The sequence below is a fragment of the Aethalodelphis obliquidens genome, unplaced genomic scaffold (assembly GCF_003676395.1).
Source record: "Aethalodelphis obliquidens isolate GAN/ISIS:26980383/991018 unplaced genomic scaffold, ASM367639v1 scaffold11, whole genome shotgun sequence".
Classification (NCBI taxonomy): domain Eukaryota; kingdom Metazoa; phylum Chordata; class Mammalia; order Artiodactyla; family Delphinidae; genus Aethalodelphis; species Aethalodelphis obliquidens.
Window position 1 is genome coordinate 39,247,978 of NW_020837955.1, and position 17,819 is coordinate 39,265,796.

The window sequence follows — 17,819 nt, forward strand, 5'->3', positions numbered from 1 at the left end:
CTTTCACGTGGGGGTCTGATGTCACACATCTCTCAGGGAGGGATCCAAGTGACAAGGACACAAGAGCACGTGTGTGCAGTTGGATCAGACATATAGGGGAGAGGCTGGGGCACACAACTTGGAGGTGGGGCTCCCCTGCAAGTACATATCGAGCCTCTCCGTCCTCTCTCTCGGAGAGCTCTGCTCCAAAAATCTTGGCCCATGTTTCGTCAGAAGCCGAAACTTTCATAATTAGTTTAAAGCTTAATCCTTATTTAAATACAAGTATCCCCAGAACCCTTGCCATTTTAAGTCTCAGCCCATATGCTGCCCAGTGATGAGCTTATGGGGGGCTGAGTGGGCTCTTTAGGGGAAGCGGGCTTTGTGGAGGGGGAATTCGGACAGGGAAGAGACTCCTACCAGGAAGGCGGGGAGCCGGCAGACAGAGGGACGGTGCCGGCAGCTTCTGCTGCTTCCACTCCCCTTACAATCCCTGCAGAGGGTCTTGCTTCTGGTTTTGTCACCAGCCCTTTTATTCTGTGTCACGTTCAAGTTGTCTCAAGTCCTTGGGTGGAGGGGGTGGAGGGCAGTAGGCTGGATCTCAGACCAGCACAGACAGATGCAGATACAAGGCAGCCATGGTCTTGGAGCGGCACACACCCATCAGCCACAGTATCAGCATCATCACCGAGGAGGTGGCCCTTTCCCGAGGCGCTGGTTGTGAGACCGACCAACAAAAATAAATGGGCTTCATTTGGGGCGACCTTGTTCTACTTACTAGAACAAATGTACTCTGCAAGCTTTTCTGCATTTCCACAGTTTTCTCCTTCTGTATGCAGGCCAATTTTATTCACTGGAAAACAACAACAACAAAATATATTTCTTTACATGGTTATTGAAGTCCGGTTCCTGTGTTGTTTTTAAAATGTGCAAATACAAAGGCACATGCCTTACAAATGACATGGAGAAAGTCTCCCCTTGGAGGCTGGTGTAGGGAGACGAGAGGGAGCTGGGTCCCAGCCCTGCCCTCCCTAGACCTGTGGCTTTGGATGGTAAGGCATCATTATCAGCAACTTAGTCTCAAAAGGTTCAGGAAGAATTGTTCTTTGCCTTGTATTTATAACTTCTCTGTAAGTTTTCTTCGAAACAGCTTGGACAGATTTTACCAGCAAAGGGATTAGTGGGCCAAAGGGTACAACTATTTTGGCAAAGCTTTTGAATACATGCCAACCAAGTACTTCTCAAAAGATGTGAACCAAATTTCAATGCCATTTAGCAATATTTGAATACATTTGTTTCACCGCACCCTTATCAGCAGCATTATATAGTTAACTAATTAATTACTATTTCTAAATTTAAAAAGGAAAAAAATCATGTTTTAAACTGAACTATAGTGTTCAATGAACAAAGCTAAGTCAGTGTGGAAGGAAACCTCCTCTTTTCCTCCTCTGCTCTCATCACCACACGTCTGCACTCTGGTTACCCAATGTGTGGGTTTTCCACACCAAGCAATTCTCCAGTTCTCAGCTAGGTGTCCTACAAGTGAACTCAAGTCTGACACTCTCTACTGGGAGGTAGCGTCATATCCCGAGGATGGAAGGCTCAGTCCCACAACCTGCTCCCACTTCAGACCCAGGTCTCTGCTTGTGCTTCTGACTGACCAGCTCTAAATCGGAGGTTCTCACAACCCACTCCTTGGGTTGGATCATTTGCTAGAACAGCTCACAGAACTCAGGAAGATGGTTTACTAACTACTGCAGATTTATTACAAAGGATATTTCAAAGGGTGTAAATGAACAGCCAGATGGAAGAGGTGCAGCAGGCAGGTATGCGGGGAGGGCCTGAGCTTCCGTGCCCTCTCCTGGCTCCAGCCTCCCAGCACCCTCCGCATTACTGTCCTTCTGGATTTTTATGGCAGCTTCATACACAGCCATGATTGATTGATTAATTCAACCTCTGGTTGATGTCTTCTCCCTGGAAGTAGGAGGCAGGGAGGGCATGAGGCTGAAAGTTCCTACTCTAATCGGAGGATTGGTTCCCATGGCAACTAGCCTCCAATTTAAGGGGCTTTCCAAAAGTCACCCCATTAAAGTCAACTCAGGTGGAGCTGAAAGAGGTTTGTTATGAATAACAAAGTACACCTTATCTTTTTTTTTTTTTTTGGGTGGTACGCGGGCCTCTGACTGCTGTGGCCTCTCCCGCTGCGGAGCACAGGCTCTGGACGCGCAGGCGCAGCAGCCATGGCTCACGGACCCAGCCGCCCGCGGCATGTGGGATCTTCCCAGACCGGGGCACGAACCCGTGTCCCCTGCATCGGCAGGCGGACTCTCAACCACTGCGCCACCAGGGAAGCCCCACCTTATCTTTTTTATCACTCAGGAAATTCCAAGGGTTTTAGGAGCTCTGTGCCAGGAACAGGGACAAAGACCAAATATATATTTCTAATTATAATCACAATATCACAGTCATTCTTTGGTGTTTTATTTGTACCTTGACTGCTTACCTAGAGAAGCAGTAGCATTTCCCACCACATACACTGACTTAGCATTCCATTTTTCTTGCAGAGACTTTCTCCAGACTGTAAAACATGAAATTTGATGTGAGTTGCAAATGCCAAAGCGGCCATTTGGACTGCTGCCCTAGGCTGTTTGTTCATCCTAAAAAACTTGTGAGCAAGGAAAATTATTAATAACCAAATAGAAAGAACAGCATCTCAAACTAAAATCCATTTTTATATTCTGTCCATATTCTGCAGGCAAATTTTTTAAAATCACTTTGGCAAATGTTTCAACATGTCTTCCTTATTGAAGGCATTAAGTATTAAATCATTTCCACAGTTGGCACTAGAAAGATTTTTAGTGCATACTAGTAAACATAACTTGAAGAATTAATTTGCATGGTAATATTAAAATTTAAAAATCTAGACTTTTTTCTTTTTTTTTTGGCCGTGCCACGCAGCTTGCGGGATCTTAGCAAGGGACTGAACCCGGGGCCATGGCAGTGAAAGTGCTGAGTCCTAACCACTGGACAGCCAGGGATGTCCCCCCATAATCTAGACTTTTAAAGAAAAAATTACTGGTCGTGAAAAAGAGGCAACTTAAATGTCTAATAAAGCAATATGGTTTTATTCGGGATATAAATCTGAAAGCAGTCAAGAAACTGTCATCTCAGATGGGAAGGCTCATTTATCTATTAGGTCAAAGAAGAGAATAAATATCAGGTTCATAAACAAACACAATTTAATAGAGAACACTATCATGTGATGACAAAAAATAAACATCTTTAAATATGGATTAAAGACAAACCAAGAGAAAGTGGATAGTATAAATGCACCACAAGGCCACTTGGCATTCAACATCCTTTTAGAAGATAAGGAAACACTAGTTCTTCCTTCCTAAGATCTGACTATGAGTGTAATTTTCCCTTAAATTCAATAGTGTTACTCTACCCTTTACACTCCTGTGAGAAATTCCCTTTTAAAAAGCGATAAAAGACTGAGTTTCACCTTCTTTCCTTTCCTACCCCACAAACGTAAATAATATTTATTTAAACATTATCTACAGCATGTGAACAAACCATTCTCCAAGCATCATAGTAGATATGAGTTGGAGCAAGCCCTGGGTGAAATCAGAATGCCCGGCTTCAGAGCTGGCTCTAACCCTTAACTTGGGCTCGTTCCTTGCAAGTCAGCTGACCCACCTCCTCTGTTTCCCTGTCGAGATAATGGGGATTAACTACACCTCTCCTGCCTGTATTCATAGAGTTGTTGTAACAATCAAAATAAGAAAATGTATGGACTATACTGTACACCTGTAACTTATATAATATTGTACACCAACTATACTTCAATCAAAAAAAAGAAAATGTATGGGAAAATGCTTTTTAAACTATAAAGCATTATAAAAAGTTATGGTGTCCATGCTGGGGATTTTTTCTTTTTCATCATCTTCATCCTCAAAACACATACAAAAGGGAAAGCACAACTGTAAGACCAAGATTCCTGAAGCACCACTGGGAGAGAATACACACGTTTCTCCAACTCGAGTCTTCCTTCTCCATTTTGGAAATAACAGTACTTCCGGTTCTGAGTTGCCTTGAGGATTGGACAGCACAAGTCCTCATCCCTAAGAAAAGCGTTAGACTTTCTCCTCAATAGGAGGTAACTGCGTATATGAAATCACCGAGTTGGTGATTTTTTTGGCTGTAATGAAAGCCTAATTAACTGTAAAGATAATGACCACTCTGCACTGTCACTTACTCAGTGTCACCACGCACCAGGAGATGTCCTGAATGCTTCACTTTGGGACTCAGACTCTGCAGCTAGAATCATAAAACTGTGACTTACAGACCGTGTGGTCTTGGAGAGTTTCATGCCCTCTGCTCCACAGGCTCCTCATCTGTCAGGGGGGGATACTAACCATACCTACCTCAGGGATGAAGCAGCTAGGACCTGGTCTGGCACACAGTAGCCCTAGAGAAGCTCTAACTAGTGGCAGAAGTGACGATCCTGGGATGCAAGTATTATTGTGCCCACTTTACAAACAAGGAAACTGAGGCTCAGCGAGGTCAAGGAAGCCGCCAAGGTCAGAATGGCCATCTGAGGCCAGGCCTAACTGGCTGCAAAGCCCTTTGATAACCACCCGTCCCGCTGCCTCCCCCTGTTAGTATAACTGGAGCTGGTCCGGCCTGACAGACTGGCTCCAGGGCCTTGGACAGGTGCTGACTCTCCCCAAGCCTCAGCATTCTCATCTGTAAAATGAGGACCATGGCAGGTGAGCCTCTGGCCGGTCCAGGATTGAATGAGATTGTGAATGTCAAGCTAACATAGAGCCTGGTATACAGCAGGCACTCCACACATGTTAGCTCAAAGCTGTCTGATGGGACAGACTAAGGTGGTGTTCAGTCTGAGAGCCGGGCTCTGACAGAGAGGGAAGGAAGCGAGAAGGAGGCCTGAGCGGGGTCACATCATCGAGTGCTGGCTCGGCACACACTGTTCTCATGTGCTGTTGGACCTTCCCATCGGCCCTGTGAGGAAAGAGACTGGCGCCCATATACTGTGACCACCTGGTGGGTGCGCGTGGAGACCCCCCACAGCGGCACCCGTCTGGGCATTTAGGAGGTAGCACCGTCTCCTACCCCCTGGTGACACAGCGCCACGAAGCGCTCACCCCAGTCAGAAGGCTACCATGTAACATGTCATTCTGTGTGGGACACTAAGAAACAGCTTAGAAGAAGGAATTTCATCTTCTGCTCCCTCCAAAGGTTCCAAAAACACGAAGTAACTTGGTACCTAAATAGTTTTTGACTAAAAGTCATTGCACTTTCTCAAACCTGAAGTCCAGCTATTTCTGGACTCTAGTATCACCAACGGGACAAAGCAAAGTCCAGTGGCATTCACAGCAGACCCACCCTTACCTTCGGTTTTATTGTCTTTCTCCAAACACAGCTCCACTGCTTCCACTGCTCTGGGGCTGGTAAAAATGAGGCCCCCGTAACCTTCAGGGTGAGACAGCTGCACACCAAACAACAGCAAAGGCATTTTATATGATAGCCAAGTTCAACATTTTCCAGAATTCTAAATGCTTCACAATAGTAGCAGGCAAACTAATTCCATCCATCCATCCATCCATCCATCCATCCACTCAAGACAGAGCTTACTATGCGCCTGGAACTACTCTAGGCCTTTAAGGACATACAGGTAAATTCACAGCATTTCCCTCAAGGAGCTCACAGTCTTGGGGAGGGAGAGGCCAGTGTGATGCAGGGTGGCAGGTGTAACGGAGCCAAGGGACAATGTGACTCAGTCTGGGTGTGGCTGGGGTGCAGGCAGGACGGTAGACTTGACCTGCATCCATAAGAAAGCTGGAACATTCAAGGAGTGATATCCATGCTGAAGCCCTGGTTTTTGAGCATAAAAATGGTGATAAAATCTATTGAACACGTATTCTGAGCTGGGCACTGGGCTGTTATACACATAATCCTGCACTGAATCTGTGGAAGTGCCCTGTGAGACGGGTGGCACTATTTGCATCGCACGGATTAAGACACAGAGGCTTGGCGAGGATAAAGAACTAGTCCAAGGTGAGGGGCAGAGCCGGCACTTGAGCACATGCCCCTATGATTCCCAAGCCCGTGCGCTCTCTCACTGCCCAACAGGAGCTTCAGAGAGGGAGTCCAGGAAGCCCCTCATGAAACAAACTGGCTGGGGGTGATGGAGAAGCTCCCACAGAGACTCTAGTATTTTTATGAGCACAGGGGCCTAGCAAAGATTTCAAATGATGAGCTCTGGTTCCCTGTTAAAGCTGCTTACGGAAGAGCATGCGATGTGGGTCCCTTATACATTCCTCACAGCACACAGACCCAGGGCAGATGCCAAATCAATGTTTGCTGAGTAAACTGCTGAATGAATAATTCAATCTTCAGCTCAGAGCGAAGGGAGATAGCAGAGAGGTCCTCCGCAGAGTGACAGGTGGGCTCTGACATGCAGAGCACGGGGGTGAACCTGATGCTCACAGCGGCCCGGGAGCCCGGTGGGCAGGGCTGGGCACACCAGTCCCATGAAGCCGCCCTGGCTCTGGGCCCACGTGTCCAGAACGGTGCCCCCGGGGAGATGTCCAGTGACAGGGTGCACACTGATGGGGCCTGGGGTGCTGGGCCCTGAATCTTTAGTCGGAAGCATTTGGAGGGCTTTCCTAGGACTCTCCCTGGCCATAACTATCACTCCAATACATGGAAGCAGTCCCAACTCTCCCTCTTATCTGCTGGAGAACTCCGCCAACCTGCCCAACCTGGGGAGAAACAACAGCTCTTCTGCGCTTCGCTGAGGTCAGGGGCGTGGACTGAATGACAGGAGGAAGGTGAAGGGTCTGCGTGGCCAAGAGCAGCACAGGCTTGGTGCCTCAGCATGACTGGCTCTCCCGGGCCTCCTTACGGGCCCACCTCCAGGTTGGGTGGCTTTCTGGGGCCGCTGGTAGAGGCTCGGGCCGAGGATCCAGTAGCAGCCAAGTCCTGGAGCAGGTGAGCTCGTGCCGTCCTTGTTTTACAGTTGGGTAGTGAGATGAGGGCTAGCAAACGGGTCCTTCCCCTAGAATTCTGTAGGCGTCTACAGAAACCAAACGTGTCTCATTCAGAAACGATGGTGCTTACTGATGAATCTTACCTTCTCCAAAAAACTGGGAAGAGACCAAAACTCAAATGATAAAACAGGGATCAAAGTGGCTTCGAGTCCATATAATCCTAATTCCTGCAGGTAAAAGAATATGGTTTTGAATTGGCCAGGGTTGTTTGGAAAATAAGGAAAAGGTCCTATTTCACAACTTATTCTGCGCCAGTTCCTCAGAGTTTTAGCAGATGGACCCTCCCCTTGACTTCAATCACAAGGCAGTGTTGGGCTTTCGGGGACCAGGTGTGTCAGGTACTTACCCGGATGTAGGGATCCTGGCCACAGTCGTCCTCCTTAGGGTCTTTCAGTAAAAGAACCTTCATTATTGCCTGGCAGTCTTTACGGGGTGCTGTGACAGAGCAGGGAAACGGATCTTAATTAGATCTCAAAGCCTCTTCCTAAACAGTGTCAGCTGGGCTGGGCTCCAGGAGCAGGTAATCAGCTGCTGGCTGAAGCGGCCCATCCCTCGCACACAATGACTTGGCGTTTATGGGCTCGTTCCTTCTGGAGACCCTGTGTCACCGATAAGGCCCAGGGACAGCATGCTGGCACCTGATATCACTTGGAAAGGCAGATGAAAGCCATTAGGGAAAGGCAGTGTCCTAGCTAAACATTTAAGGCTCACAGAAGAGAACTGATGCAAATTCTGGGTTGTATCTATAACAAATATAGAAATGAGCATCTTATATTTTAAGGAAATAATTACTTCCATTTCAAGATAAATATACTCAGTTGCTCATAAGCTCTTTAGGAAATGACTATACTGACTCTTCTATTTCTCAAGTGATGTTTTATAAATGTGGTCGAGTATCATGAGAGGATTTTTCAAAAATCTTCTAACCCAGAAACCAGCTGGTTGATATTTATCAAAAGGCTTCTATACTTCATACCCCTTCTTCCTATAATTTCACTTCCAAGAATAAATTCTAAGGTGACACTCATATATGTGTGCAAAGATTAACATAAAGATATTCATCCTGGTCTTTTTTTTTTAAATTGACATATAACATTGTGTAAGTTTCAGGTGTACAATGTGATTTAATACATTTGTATGTTGCAATATGATTACCACTGTAGCATTAGCTAACACCTCTGTCACCTCACATAATTATTTCTTTTTTGTGGTGTGAACAATTAATATCTAGTCTCTTAGCACCTTTGAAGTTATAATACAGTACTGTTGACTATAATCACCATGCTGTGCATTAGATTCGCCCCCCCACACCCAGAACTTATTTAACTACTAGTTGCAAGTCTGTATCTTGGTATTCTTTACAATTGCAAATACCTGGAAACAATGTAAACATCTAACAATGAGAGAATGGTGTAATAAATCATGGTACAGTTATATGAAATCATTAAAATATTCATAAACAACTTAATTATATGGATTATTTAATCACAAAATAATGTTAAGTTTAAAAGAACAGGATTCGGAATTGCATTAAGGTACCATTTACAGATTTTATATATACACATATACGAAAGAATATTCTTTGGTGGTAGGTTAGGGTGATTATTTTCTTCTCTACCTCTTTCTGTTTTACCCCCCAATTTTTTACAATAAATATTAAATTCCTTTTGTGTCAAGGGGGTAAAAGCACATTATAACCATCCCCAAAGCCTCAAATCAAATACTGTCGAAGACCTGCAAGATAAACTCTGCTGGAAATGCACAAGTAGCATTAGACTACCAGTTAGTGACTTAATAAATATTATACAGTGGTTGACAGTAGTCAAAGAAAGTATATTGCTTGGAGCAGAAATGTGTTAACTCTGGGAGCCATTACTTATAAATTATTACTGAACATACTTCTGGAACATTATAATATCTGTGGGACATCTTAGGAAAATTGTCTCCAAATGAATTGCTTTGTATCTAAGCAACCAAACTGGGGTGAACTAATAATAATTATGAAATCAAGTTCAATTAATGCTGCTGTCGAGCTGTTAGCTAGAGAGACGGGGCATTTGGGGAAATGGGCAGTAGCATCGTTTCTATCATTTCCTGAAGTTATTCAGAATGTGTCTCCCACAGAAATCAGGAATCTCCCTTTCAGTGATGGTCACTGTTAGGTGTCAGCTTGGCGAGGATGTTTTCCCCATTTATTCACAAATGCTAACCTAGGGGCTGCTGGGCAGGTATTTTAGAGATGTGATCAAGTCGACTTACTGAAAGGATCACACAGAACAAACCAAGCGTTTAGGTGGGATTCAAAGAAGGAAGACACTTATTTTCGTTCTGGTCCTAACCATTTCAAACAAGGCTGAGGACAGATGGTCTCACGTGGAATTACGTTGGTACATCCTGTTAACTCTGCCTTCAACATGAATCCACGGTCCAGCCGCTTCTTAACTTCCCCGCTCCTGAGACCACGTGCACGCTGGCTTTTAGTAAAAGGGGTGATCCTTGGTAATCAGGGAGGGCCTGGTTCAGTCAAAAGAAAGGCCTGAAGAGCAGAACTGAGGTTTCCTTGAGGAAGAAGAAATTTCGCCTGTGGCCACAGCTGCAGCTCGTGCCCTAGCCTGGCCTGCCCTTCCCATCAGCTTGCACGGTGGATTTCAGCCCTGCCTCGCCAGCCCTCATGGCTGCACAAGGCGATTCCTTGCACTAAGTCTCCTGACATATATCCCCTACTGCTCTGTTTCTCTGTGGAACCCTGACTGATACACCTTCCAATCTGGGGGCTCCAGGAGTCTGGCATGTCACTAAGTGGCAGGTAGAACTTGGCATTTTCTGCATAAATCTTTCTGCGGCGTGCAAAGCAACTACTGTGGGGATTAAAAAGTGGGAGCGCGATGCTGTGAAGCAGGCATCCTGCAGCCACAGACCCCTACTCAGCCTTATCCTATTCCCCCCACCTTGGTTCTAGGTTCCAGGATACACATCCCCAAGTTTCCAAAGCATCTGTTAGTACTACTTTCAGATACCAGGAGCCAATCTCTCACACAAGTGTTTCTATAGTGGTCTCAGGCAGTGACGCCTGGGACCTCCCTCAGGGAGGTGCGGTCTGCATTATTTGTTGGAGGCGTGGACAAGTTCAAGCACTCCAGGCTGTGAGGTGACGTGGCAGAGGTGACTGGGGTGTGGGTTTACCTCTCCAGGGCGACCTCTCTGAGCAGGAGAATCTGAGTTGAGATCTGAATGGTAACAGCAGGGGCAGAAATGTTCAAGTGTCAGAAAGGGGCTCGGGGTGTCCCCAGGAGAGAAGGGTAGGCGTGGCTCAAGAGCGAAGGATAAGGGAGGCTCTGGTTCCATGAGAAATGGGAATCCACTGGAAGGTTGAAGCAGGAGTGACAGCGATGGGATCTACACTTCAGAGAGACCTCAGGCTTTGGGGCAAGGCAGCCACCACAGACTAGGCGTGCAGGTGGTCTCGGAGCAGGGAAGTTAAGCGGCTGGACCGTGGATTCACACTGAAGGCAGAGCTAACAGGAGGTACAGACATAATTCCATGTGAGGCCGTCTGTCCACAGCCTGGTTTGAAATGGTTGGGACCAGGATGAAAATAAATGTCTTCCTTCTTTGAGTCCCACCTAAACGCTTGGTTTGTGCTGTGTAATCCTATCAGGAAGTCAACTAATATTCGTAGACAGTTACTGTGAACCAGGCACTGGGTATATAATACGATTCCTGCCCTTGTATTAACGGGAGGGTAAAACAGATACACTACAAATAAGTAAAAATAGTGACAGAGTCACAGTGCAATGAGCGTTATGAAAGAAAAGTCAGGATGCTGTGGAAACATAACTGGCGAGTCTTATTTGGACTAGGAGGGGTGGCAGGGATTGCCACTTGCCCCCGAACATCCACTCTTCCCTTCTCCCTCTTATGAATGGAGCCCCTCATAATAACGGTGCATGTGGTTGCCCAAGATAAAAACGTGTAGCGGGATGTGGCCAGGTAACTAGGTTCTGGACGACAGGATGGACGTCGAAGGGACGTGCACACTTCCAGGTCCTGCCTTAGCAGGAAGTGCTGCGCCCCTGCCCTCCCCTTCCTGCCTCCCGGCTGGCGGGAATACGGGCCAGGTGGTCAGCCCCTTCTACTGCAGGGGAGGGTAACGCCCTGGGGGTGATGGAAGGAGCAGGACCCCTTTGTATGGCAGAGGCACCAGTCAGCCAGGGCTTTTACATCAGAGAAAAGGAGAGTTCTATCCTGTTTCAGCCACTGCTATTTGGATTTCTGTTAGAGCAGTGGAACCCATATCCTAACTAATACAGAGGCCAGAATAGCTTTCTCGAGGACCTAATGCTTAGACTTAGACGTGGTGCCTGAGTAGGATTAAGCTCCAAGGTTGGCATGCCTGAGGGGTGGGAGAGGTCTGCGGCAGCTGGAATGTACAGGGGAGAGTGGGGAGACAGGCCTCATCTGGTCCTGTTAGGGAGTCTGGGTTTATCTTAGTTCCAGTGGGAGGCGTCTTGCTGATGGATTTACTTCTCCTCTCCTTCCCTGGTTTCTGCTCGCCCTTTTCTCTTCCCCTTTCTCTCTGGGGCAACACAAGGAGGGAAGTGTGGGGTCACAGAACAAGCACAGGATGAAGGGCCAAGAGACCAGCTTTACTGTCCATGATGTGATCTTTTCTCCCCTGTCAAATGGGAATAAACTCTGCCCCACCAAGGCCGCTGAGTGACTCAAAGGAGATAACAACAACAGCTACCCAGTTATTGAGCACTTACTACATGCCAGAGACTGTTCTAGAAGCTTTACATGCATTAAAGCTATGAGGTTTATCCCACTTTATAGATGAGGAGACTGTGGCATATGGGGGACAAAACTCACCCAAAGTCCCCGGACCAATGAGTGGCAGAGCTGCCACACTCAGGCAGCCCAGCCCCAAAGCCCGTGCTCTCACCCCTGCGCTATGCTGCACACCCAAGTGCTTGGGAAGACAGAGAGGTAAAAAGACATAAAGGACTTCCCTGGTGGCACAGTGGTTAAGGATCCGCCTGCCGATGCAGGGGACACGGGTTCGAGCCCTGGTCCGGGAAGATCCCACATGCTGCGGAGCAACTAAGCCCATGCGCCACAACTACTGAGCCTGCGAGCCACAACTACTGCAGCCCACGTGCCTAGAGCCCAAGCTCCGCAACAAGAGAAGCCACCGCAATGAGAAGCCCACACACCGCAATGACCTGGTCACCGCAACTAGAGAAAGCCTGCACAGCAATGAAGACCCAATGCGGCCAAAAATTAATTAATTAATTAATGATAATTTTTTAAAAAGACATAAAGTATCACTCTAGTGCAAAGTGCTTAGTTTGGTAATGAAAACATGTGAGAGCAAAACCAATCTACCCACTGCAAACAGAAAATATTTCTTCTGGGTTCTACTCTGTGGTTCTCTCAGGTAATAAAACTGATGCCTTAGGGATAACTGTTAAGAAATTCCATGAGATGGGCTGCAGGACTTGACAAATAAATATCAAATACTACCCTTGTCCCTTTTCTGCCGTTGCTCAAAGCATCTCTAACGTAAAATTAAGAGGAACCGTTGCTGATGCTTCTTGGCCACGCCAAAGGCCATGTCATCAGGTTCACTGAGAAAGGGATCAACTGATACGTGCACACAGATAGCCGTGCTAACACCCTGGTACTATTCTCAGTAACTGAGAGTTTAAAGCTGAGAGTGTTCCCTCACCCTCACACCCCATAATGGACAGGTACCAGTCCCTGAACTACTGGGCACATCCAGCCCAGGGCAGAATCCAAAGGCTCAGAGAAAGGTCTACAGACACTTTCTCAAAAAGGGAAGGGCATTCCCAAAACGTCCTGCAGTGCCCAAGGGTCTGCAGCAAAGGCCCAGGGACCAGGTGACAGAAATAGCTCGTACCAAAGGAAACACTCGCCAGGGGAGGCCTGGCTCACAGGGCAGCTGGGCCCCTGTGAAGGCACACGTGATCACCAGCTGCTCTGTGAACCAGGGACGACCTCCCTGCCTGGAATCTCCAGGTTCTGTCCAATGGCTTGCTTTCTACAATCATGGGGGCTTAGATGGTAGCATTACTGCAATTTCTCACAGGCCAAGGGAAGGACCGGGATATTTCTAGAGCTCAGTGCAGACTGCCATTCCTAGCTCAAGAAACCCACATTCCTGTCATCTCCAAAATGTAGCCAACAAGAGTGAGAAAGACAAACACTGCTGCTTCTCACCCACACGGTTTCCCATCCTTAGGACCACAGAGGAAATACAGCCAGCCCAAAAGGTGTAGGTGCCCGAGCTCTCATGGAAGACACAACTGATTGAACTGTGCTCCGTCCAAAGAAGTCCTAACCCTTGGTACCTACAAATGTGAATTTACTTGGAAATAGGGTCTTTGCTGATGTAACTAGGTTAAGCTGAGGTCATGGTGGATTAGAGTGTCCCACATAACTATGCCTAATCCAACACGACTGGCATCCTTAGAGAAGAAAATCTAGACACAGATAGAGGCAGAGAGAAGGCCATGTGAAGGAGGCAGAGACTGCAGAGACGCTGCCAAAAGCAACAAACACCTGGGCCTCCCAGCAGCTGGAAGAGGAAGGAAGGATCCTCCCCTAGAAGCTTCAGAGGAGGCAGGCATGCCCCACAGACACCTGGACTTCAGACTGCTGGCCTCCGGAACTGGGAGACAATAAACTTCTTTTGCTTAAGCTATGTGCTCTGTGGTATATGTTACAGAAGCCCTAGGCAACTAGACAGAGGGGAACTGATTTTTGGTGCTGTCTACAGGACTGTCTCCTAAGAAAAAGCACCTGTGTGTGTGCTCCCAGCATGGCCAATCCTTCCTTTTCAGCTGAGGAATTTGAGGTTGGGGTGTGGCAGGGGGACCTGCCCGAGCTCACATGGGAAGTCCGAGGCAGAGCCAGTACTGAGCCCAGGCCTTGGGGTCTGAGTTCAGTTCCCCCCAGCAGCTCATGCCCATCACACCATCTAAAGACTGGAAGAAGCGACACAGCCTTTCCTGGTGGGTGATAAGCCTCCATGTGAACTAGCACTTAGCACGAGGTTTTCACTCAACTATGAAGCTTTTCATTTGGGGTTTAACCTTAATTATGTTTTATTTATTTCCCTCTACCCCGAGTCCCTGAGACTTAACACAGGAAGGGATTTCACCACAGTCCTCTTCTATTCTGGGCAGGAAGAGTGGGGGAGATGGCAGAATTTTTATCCTTATAGGTGGGGCGAAGTTCAGCTGCACCCTGAAGGCTTGCAAGCCCTGTACCCGCCCAGCCTCAAGACCAAAGAGAGAGCCCGGAGTCAGCGACAGAGACATCAGGAGTTGAATGGACGGGGGATCTTACATGTCTGAAGCGGGGTCCTGGAGTGACACCCCACCGTGTGTGGCAGACAGCGGGAAGGACATGGCAGCAGTCCTTGCTACCTGGGGAAGAGGGCGGTTACCAGTTACTGGGAGAACTGACATCGGGTTGGCTCATCAGTTGCATGGGAAACCAGCAGAGGGGCCGCCCCTCGCCGCCCCTTTGATAAATTATCATAGTGGAGATAGTTCGGATTCAAAGATTTCAAAAAACACCAGCTGGCGCCAGGAGCAGGTACATAGGCATTTACTGATTATATCATAGGCGCTACAACTGAGAGGAAAGGTCAGTCAGGTGCGTAGGGTATAGGTGAGGCAGGGACTGGTCGAGCAGGGGATGTGCAGAGAGTAAGAGAACAGTCATCTTGGGTGGCCTGATCATACAGGGGACCATGTATACCAGTCTGTCCAAGACAGTCCCAGTTTACAGCTGTTGTTCTGGTGTAATTACTGACAGCACCCAACTGCACTCTCAAAAGTCTCCCATTTTGGACAGTAAATTACGGAGTCACTTTCCTTATAACGGCTATGGATGTTCACAAATGTTTTACACAGCTTGATGGAATGGAAAAAATGCAGGACTAGAAATGAGGAGACTCTTATTCCTGTCCAAGAAATATGAGAGGTTTCAGTAACACAGTGTCTGGCAAGTATGAGAATGGTGGCCAGGCAGTAGGGCCAGAGCCCAGGGAGCTCCAAGGGGGAGCAGAGGGGCCCCGGGCTCAGAGCCACAGTGCAGGGCCATTCAGGCTGTGGTGAGGACTTTGCCTATTATCTGAATGAGATGTGATACCACTGGAGGATTCTGAGCACAGGACTGACCTGCTCTGAGTTAGAGTTTCACAGGACCACTTGCAGGTGTGTGGAGAAAAGCCTGGAGGTAGAAAGGAGTAAAACAGCGAGGATACTGGAACAGTTTCGGTGAGAGATGTTATGGGCTTGGACCAGATTGGCATTTGAAGTGGGGAAAAGTGATTGCACTTGGATATATTATGAAGGTGTAGCCAACAGCATTGACTTGGACTGGACGCAGGGTAGAGAGAAAAAGGAATCAAGGTGACTCCAACTGGACAACTGCAAGAACAGTAGCACCATGTCAGGACGTGAAGAACGACACAGACTATCCTTCAGAATGCCTCTTCTCCGCCAGCGTACCCCAGCCCGTCAGAGTCCTGGGAATAGGTTCACAGGTGTGCCTGGGGTCTGGGTCCTCTCAGCCCTTGGCGGGGCAGCTGGGTAGAGCCCAGGGCAGCCAGAACTCACTCCCATCGCCTCCACGCCCACCCCAGCCAGGGCTGACTGCCTTTAGCTGTAAACTGTAAATCCTGGTCTATTTATGGAAATGTGCTGAATATTACCATTTACTAGCTGTGCCATAGTGCTAAAAGTTGAAGAGTACTGGTATTAGACGTCCAAATGGAGAGATCAGGCAGGTGCTTTGGGCTTGGGGAAGGAGTCAGGTCAAAGGACAAAGACTTGGGAGTCATCAGTGTACAGATGGTATTTAAAGTCCTGGGACTGTGTGAGATTATGGATAGGAAAGAAGGGGGTCCAGGACAGAGCCCTAAAGCACTCAAACAATGTCAGTCAGGGATGCAGGGTAGAAGGGTCCTGGCAAAGGAGAAGGAAAACAGATTGGAGTGTGTCTTAGCTTGGGCTGCCATTAACAGACCACCACTGACTAGTGGGCTTAAACAACAGACAGTTATTTTCTCACAGTTCTGGAGGCTAGAAGTCCAAGATCAAGGTGCATGAGGGTTTGTTCCTGGTGAGGCCTCTCTTCCTGGCCTGTAGACTGCTGCCTTCTCGCTGTGTGCTCACATGGCCTTTCCTCTGTGCTTGTGCAGAGAGAGACCCCTGGTGTCTCCTCCTCTTAAGGACACCACCGGTCCTGTAGGACTTGGGCACTACCCTTAGGACCTCATTTAATCTTAATTACCTCTCTAAAGGCCCTATATCCAAATACAGTCACACTGGGGGTTAGGGCTTCAACATGGGAGTTTGAGGGGCAAAATTCAGTTCATAACAGAATAAGTTACAGAATAAAGTGGACATAGAGATGTAATTGTAGATAAGAAGAGTACTGCTATTAAGAAGAGTAGGAGAAATAAGGCCATAACTGGCAAGGGAGGCAGTGAGGTCAAGAGAGGTTCCAAAAGCATTCCCCTTGCCCCACATACACACGTGAGAGACACCAGAGCGAGGGTAGGCGTGGAGAAGGGCATTCCGGATTACAGGCAAGTCAGGGAAGAATGCCATGCAATGCACTTGGGGAGCAAATGAGCAAGGCCCTTTGGTATGACTTTCTCCTTGAGGTTCCAGGTGTACCTTGTTCTGCCTTGTCCACTTGTAGAAGCTCCTGAATTTTAGCCACAAGGAGAACTAAGAAAGGACAAGCTGGCCTTCCAGGCCAGAAAGTTGGCTCTCAATTAGGCAGGAGAGGGGCTCTGCCATATTGCTTTCATTTACCCAAGAAACACTGAGTCTCTTCTTTGTGATGCTGGGTACTGGATGCTGGGCAAGAGACAAGTCAGACTTAGTGCCCACCCTCAAGGAACTCCAAGGCTGGTGGGGGAGGATGGACAACCACAGAACTGTGAGCGGAGTATTGAGAAAGAGACAGTCAAGGTACTTCCTACTGCGAACTGCCAGGATTTGGAAGCAAGGCTTCAAAAGTGCGCCTCTGGGTCTGGGGCTCCCCTGATTCAGATTTTGTATTCTGCTGGGGTAGATGATTTAGGGTGAAGTATCCTTATTCTAATCACTTTGTACAGAAGGTCTGATGGGATTAACAAATAAAGGAGTTCAGCATCAAACTCATGCGGAATACGTTTAAGATGGGTAAAGCCAGCTAAGATGCTTTTCATTTACTAGAGCCTGGAGTATTCTAGGGATTGGGGCAGGCAAGGGGGTTCACAAAAAGTGAACAAACCAACCCCTTCTCAGCAATATGTCACTGTGGCCAATGTACACCTTCACACAGGACTCCTTTAGCTGTTCCCATCAAGAAGTTCAAACACCAGTCACTTGCTATGAAGAGCAAGCAGTGAAATGGCAAGTCCCTGTACTTGGCCTCTGTGGGGGACCGAATCCAAAATTTATATTTTGAATTCTTTTAACCCCCAGGACCTCAGAATGTGACCTTATTTGGAAATAGGCTATTTGCAGATGCAGTCAAGTTAAAACGAGGTCATTAGGGTGAGCCCTAATCATTTATGACTAGCATCCTTATAAAAAAGGGAAATTTGCACACACAGGGACATACAGGGAAAACGTTAAGTGAAGATGAAGGCAGAGATCGGGGTGACGCATCTACAAGCTGAGGAAAGTCAGAGATGTACCAGCAAACCACCAGCAGCAGGGAGAGGGGCCTGGA

At 47.6% G+C, this 17,819-nt stretch overlaps 1 protein-coding gene across 11 annotated transcripts in view; it reads right to left on the reverse strand.

The window, feature by feature from the left end:
- The window catches only part of UROS (uroporphyrinogen III synthase), a 34,026-nt gene that overhangs the window by 11,452 nt on the left and 4,755 nt on the right, over positions 1-17,819 (reverse strand). For 5 of the 11 annotated variants that reach the window (XM_027112924.1, XM_027112921.1, XM_027112925.1 and 2 more), the window contains exons 2-6: positions 7,402-7,490; positions 7,139-7,222; positions 5,395-5,491; positions 2,483-2,557; positions 758-832 (exon numbers count right to left, since the gene is read on the reverse strand). In XM_027112924.1, the coding sequence (XP_026968725.1) occupies positions 758-832; positions 2,483-2,557; positions 5,395-5,491; positions 7,139-7,222; positions 7,402-7,464 (394 nt within the window). In that variant the 5' untranslated portion in view covers positions 7,465-7,490. Of the gene's footprint in view, positions 1-399; positions 833-2,482; positions 2,558-5,394; positions 5,492-7,138; positions 7,223-7,401; positions 7,491-14,426; positions 14,507-17,819 lie in introns of all 11 variants that reach the window. The other 6 variants (XM_027112922.1, XR_003433966.1, XM_027112929.1 and 3 more) reach the window with 6 other exon arrangements.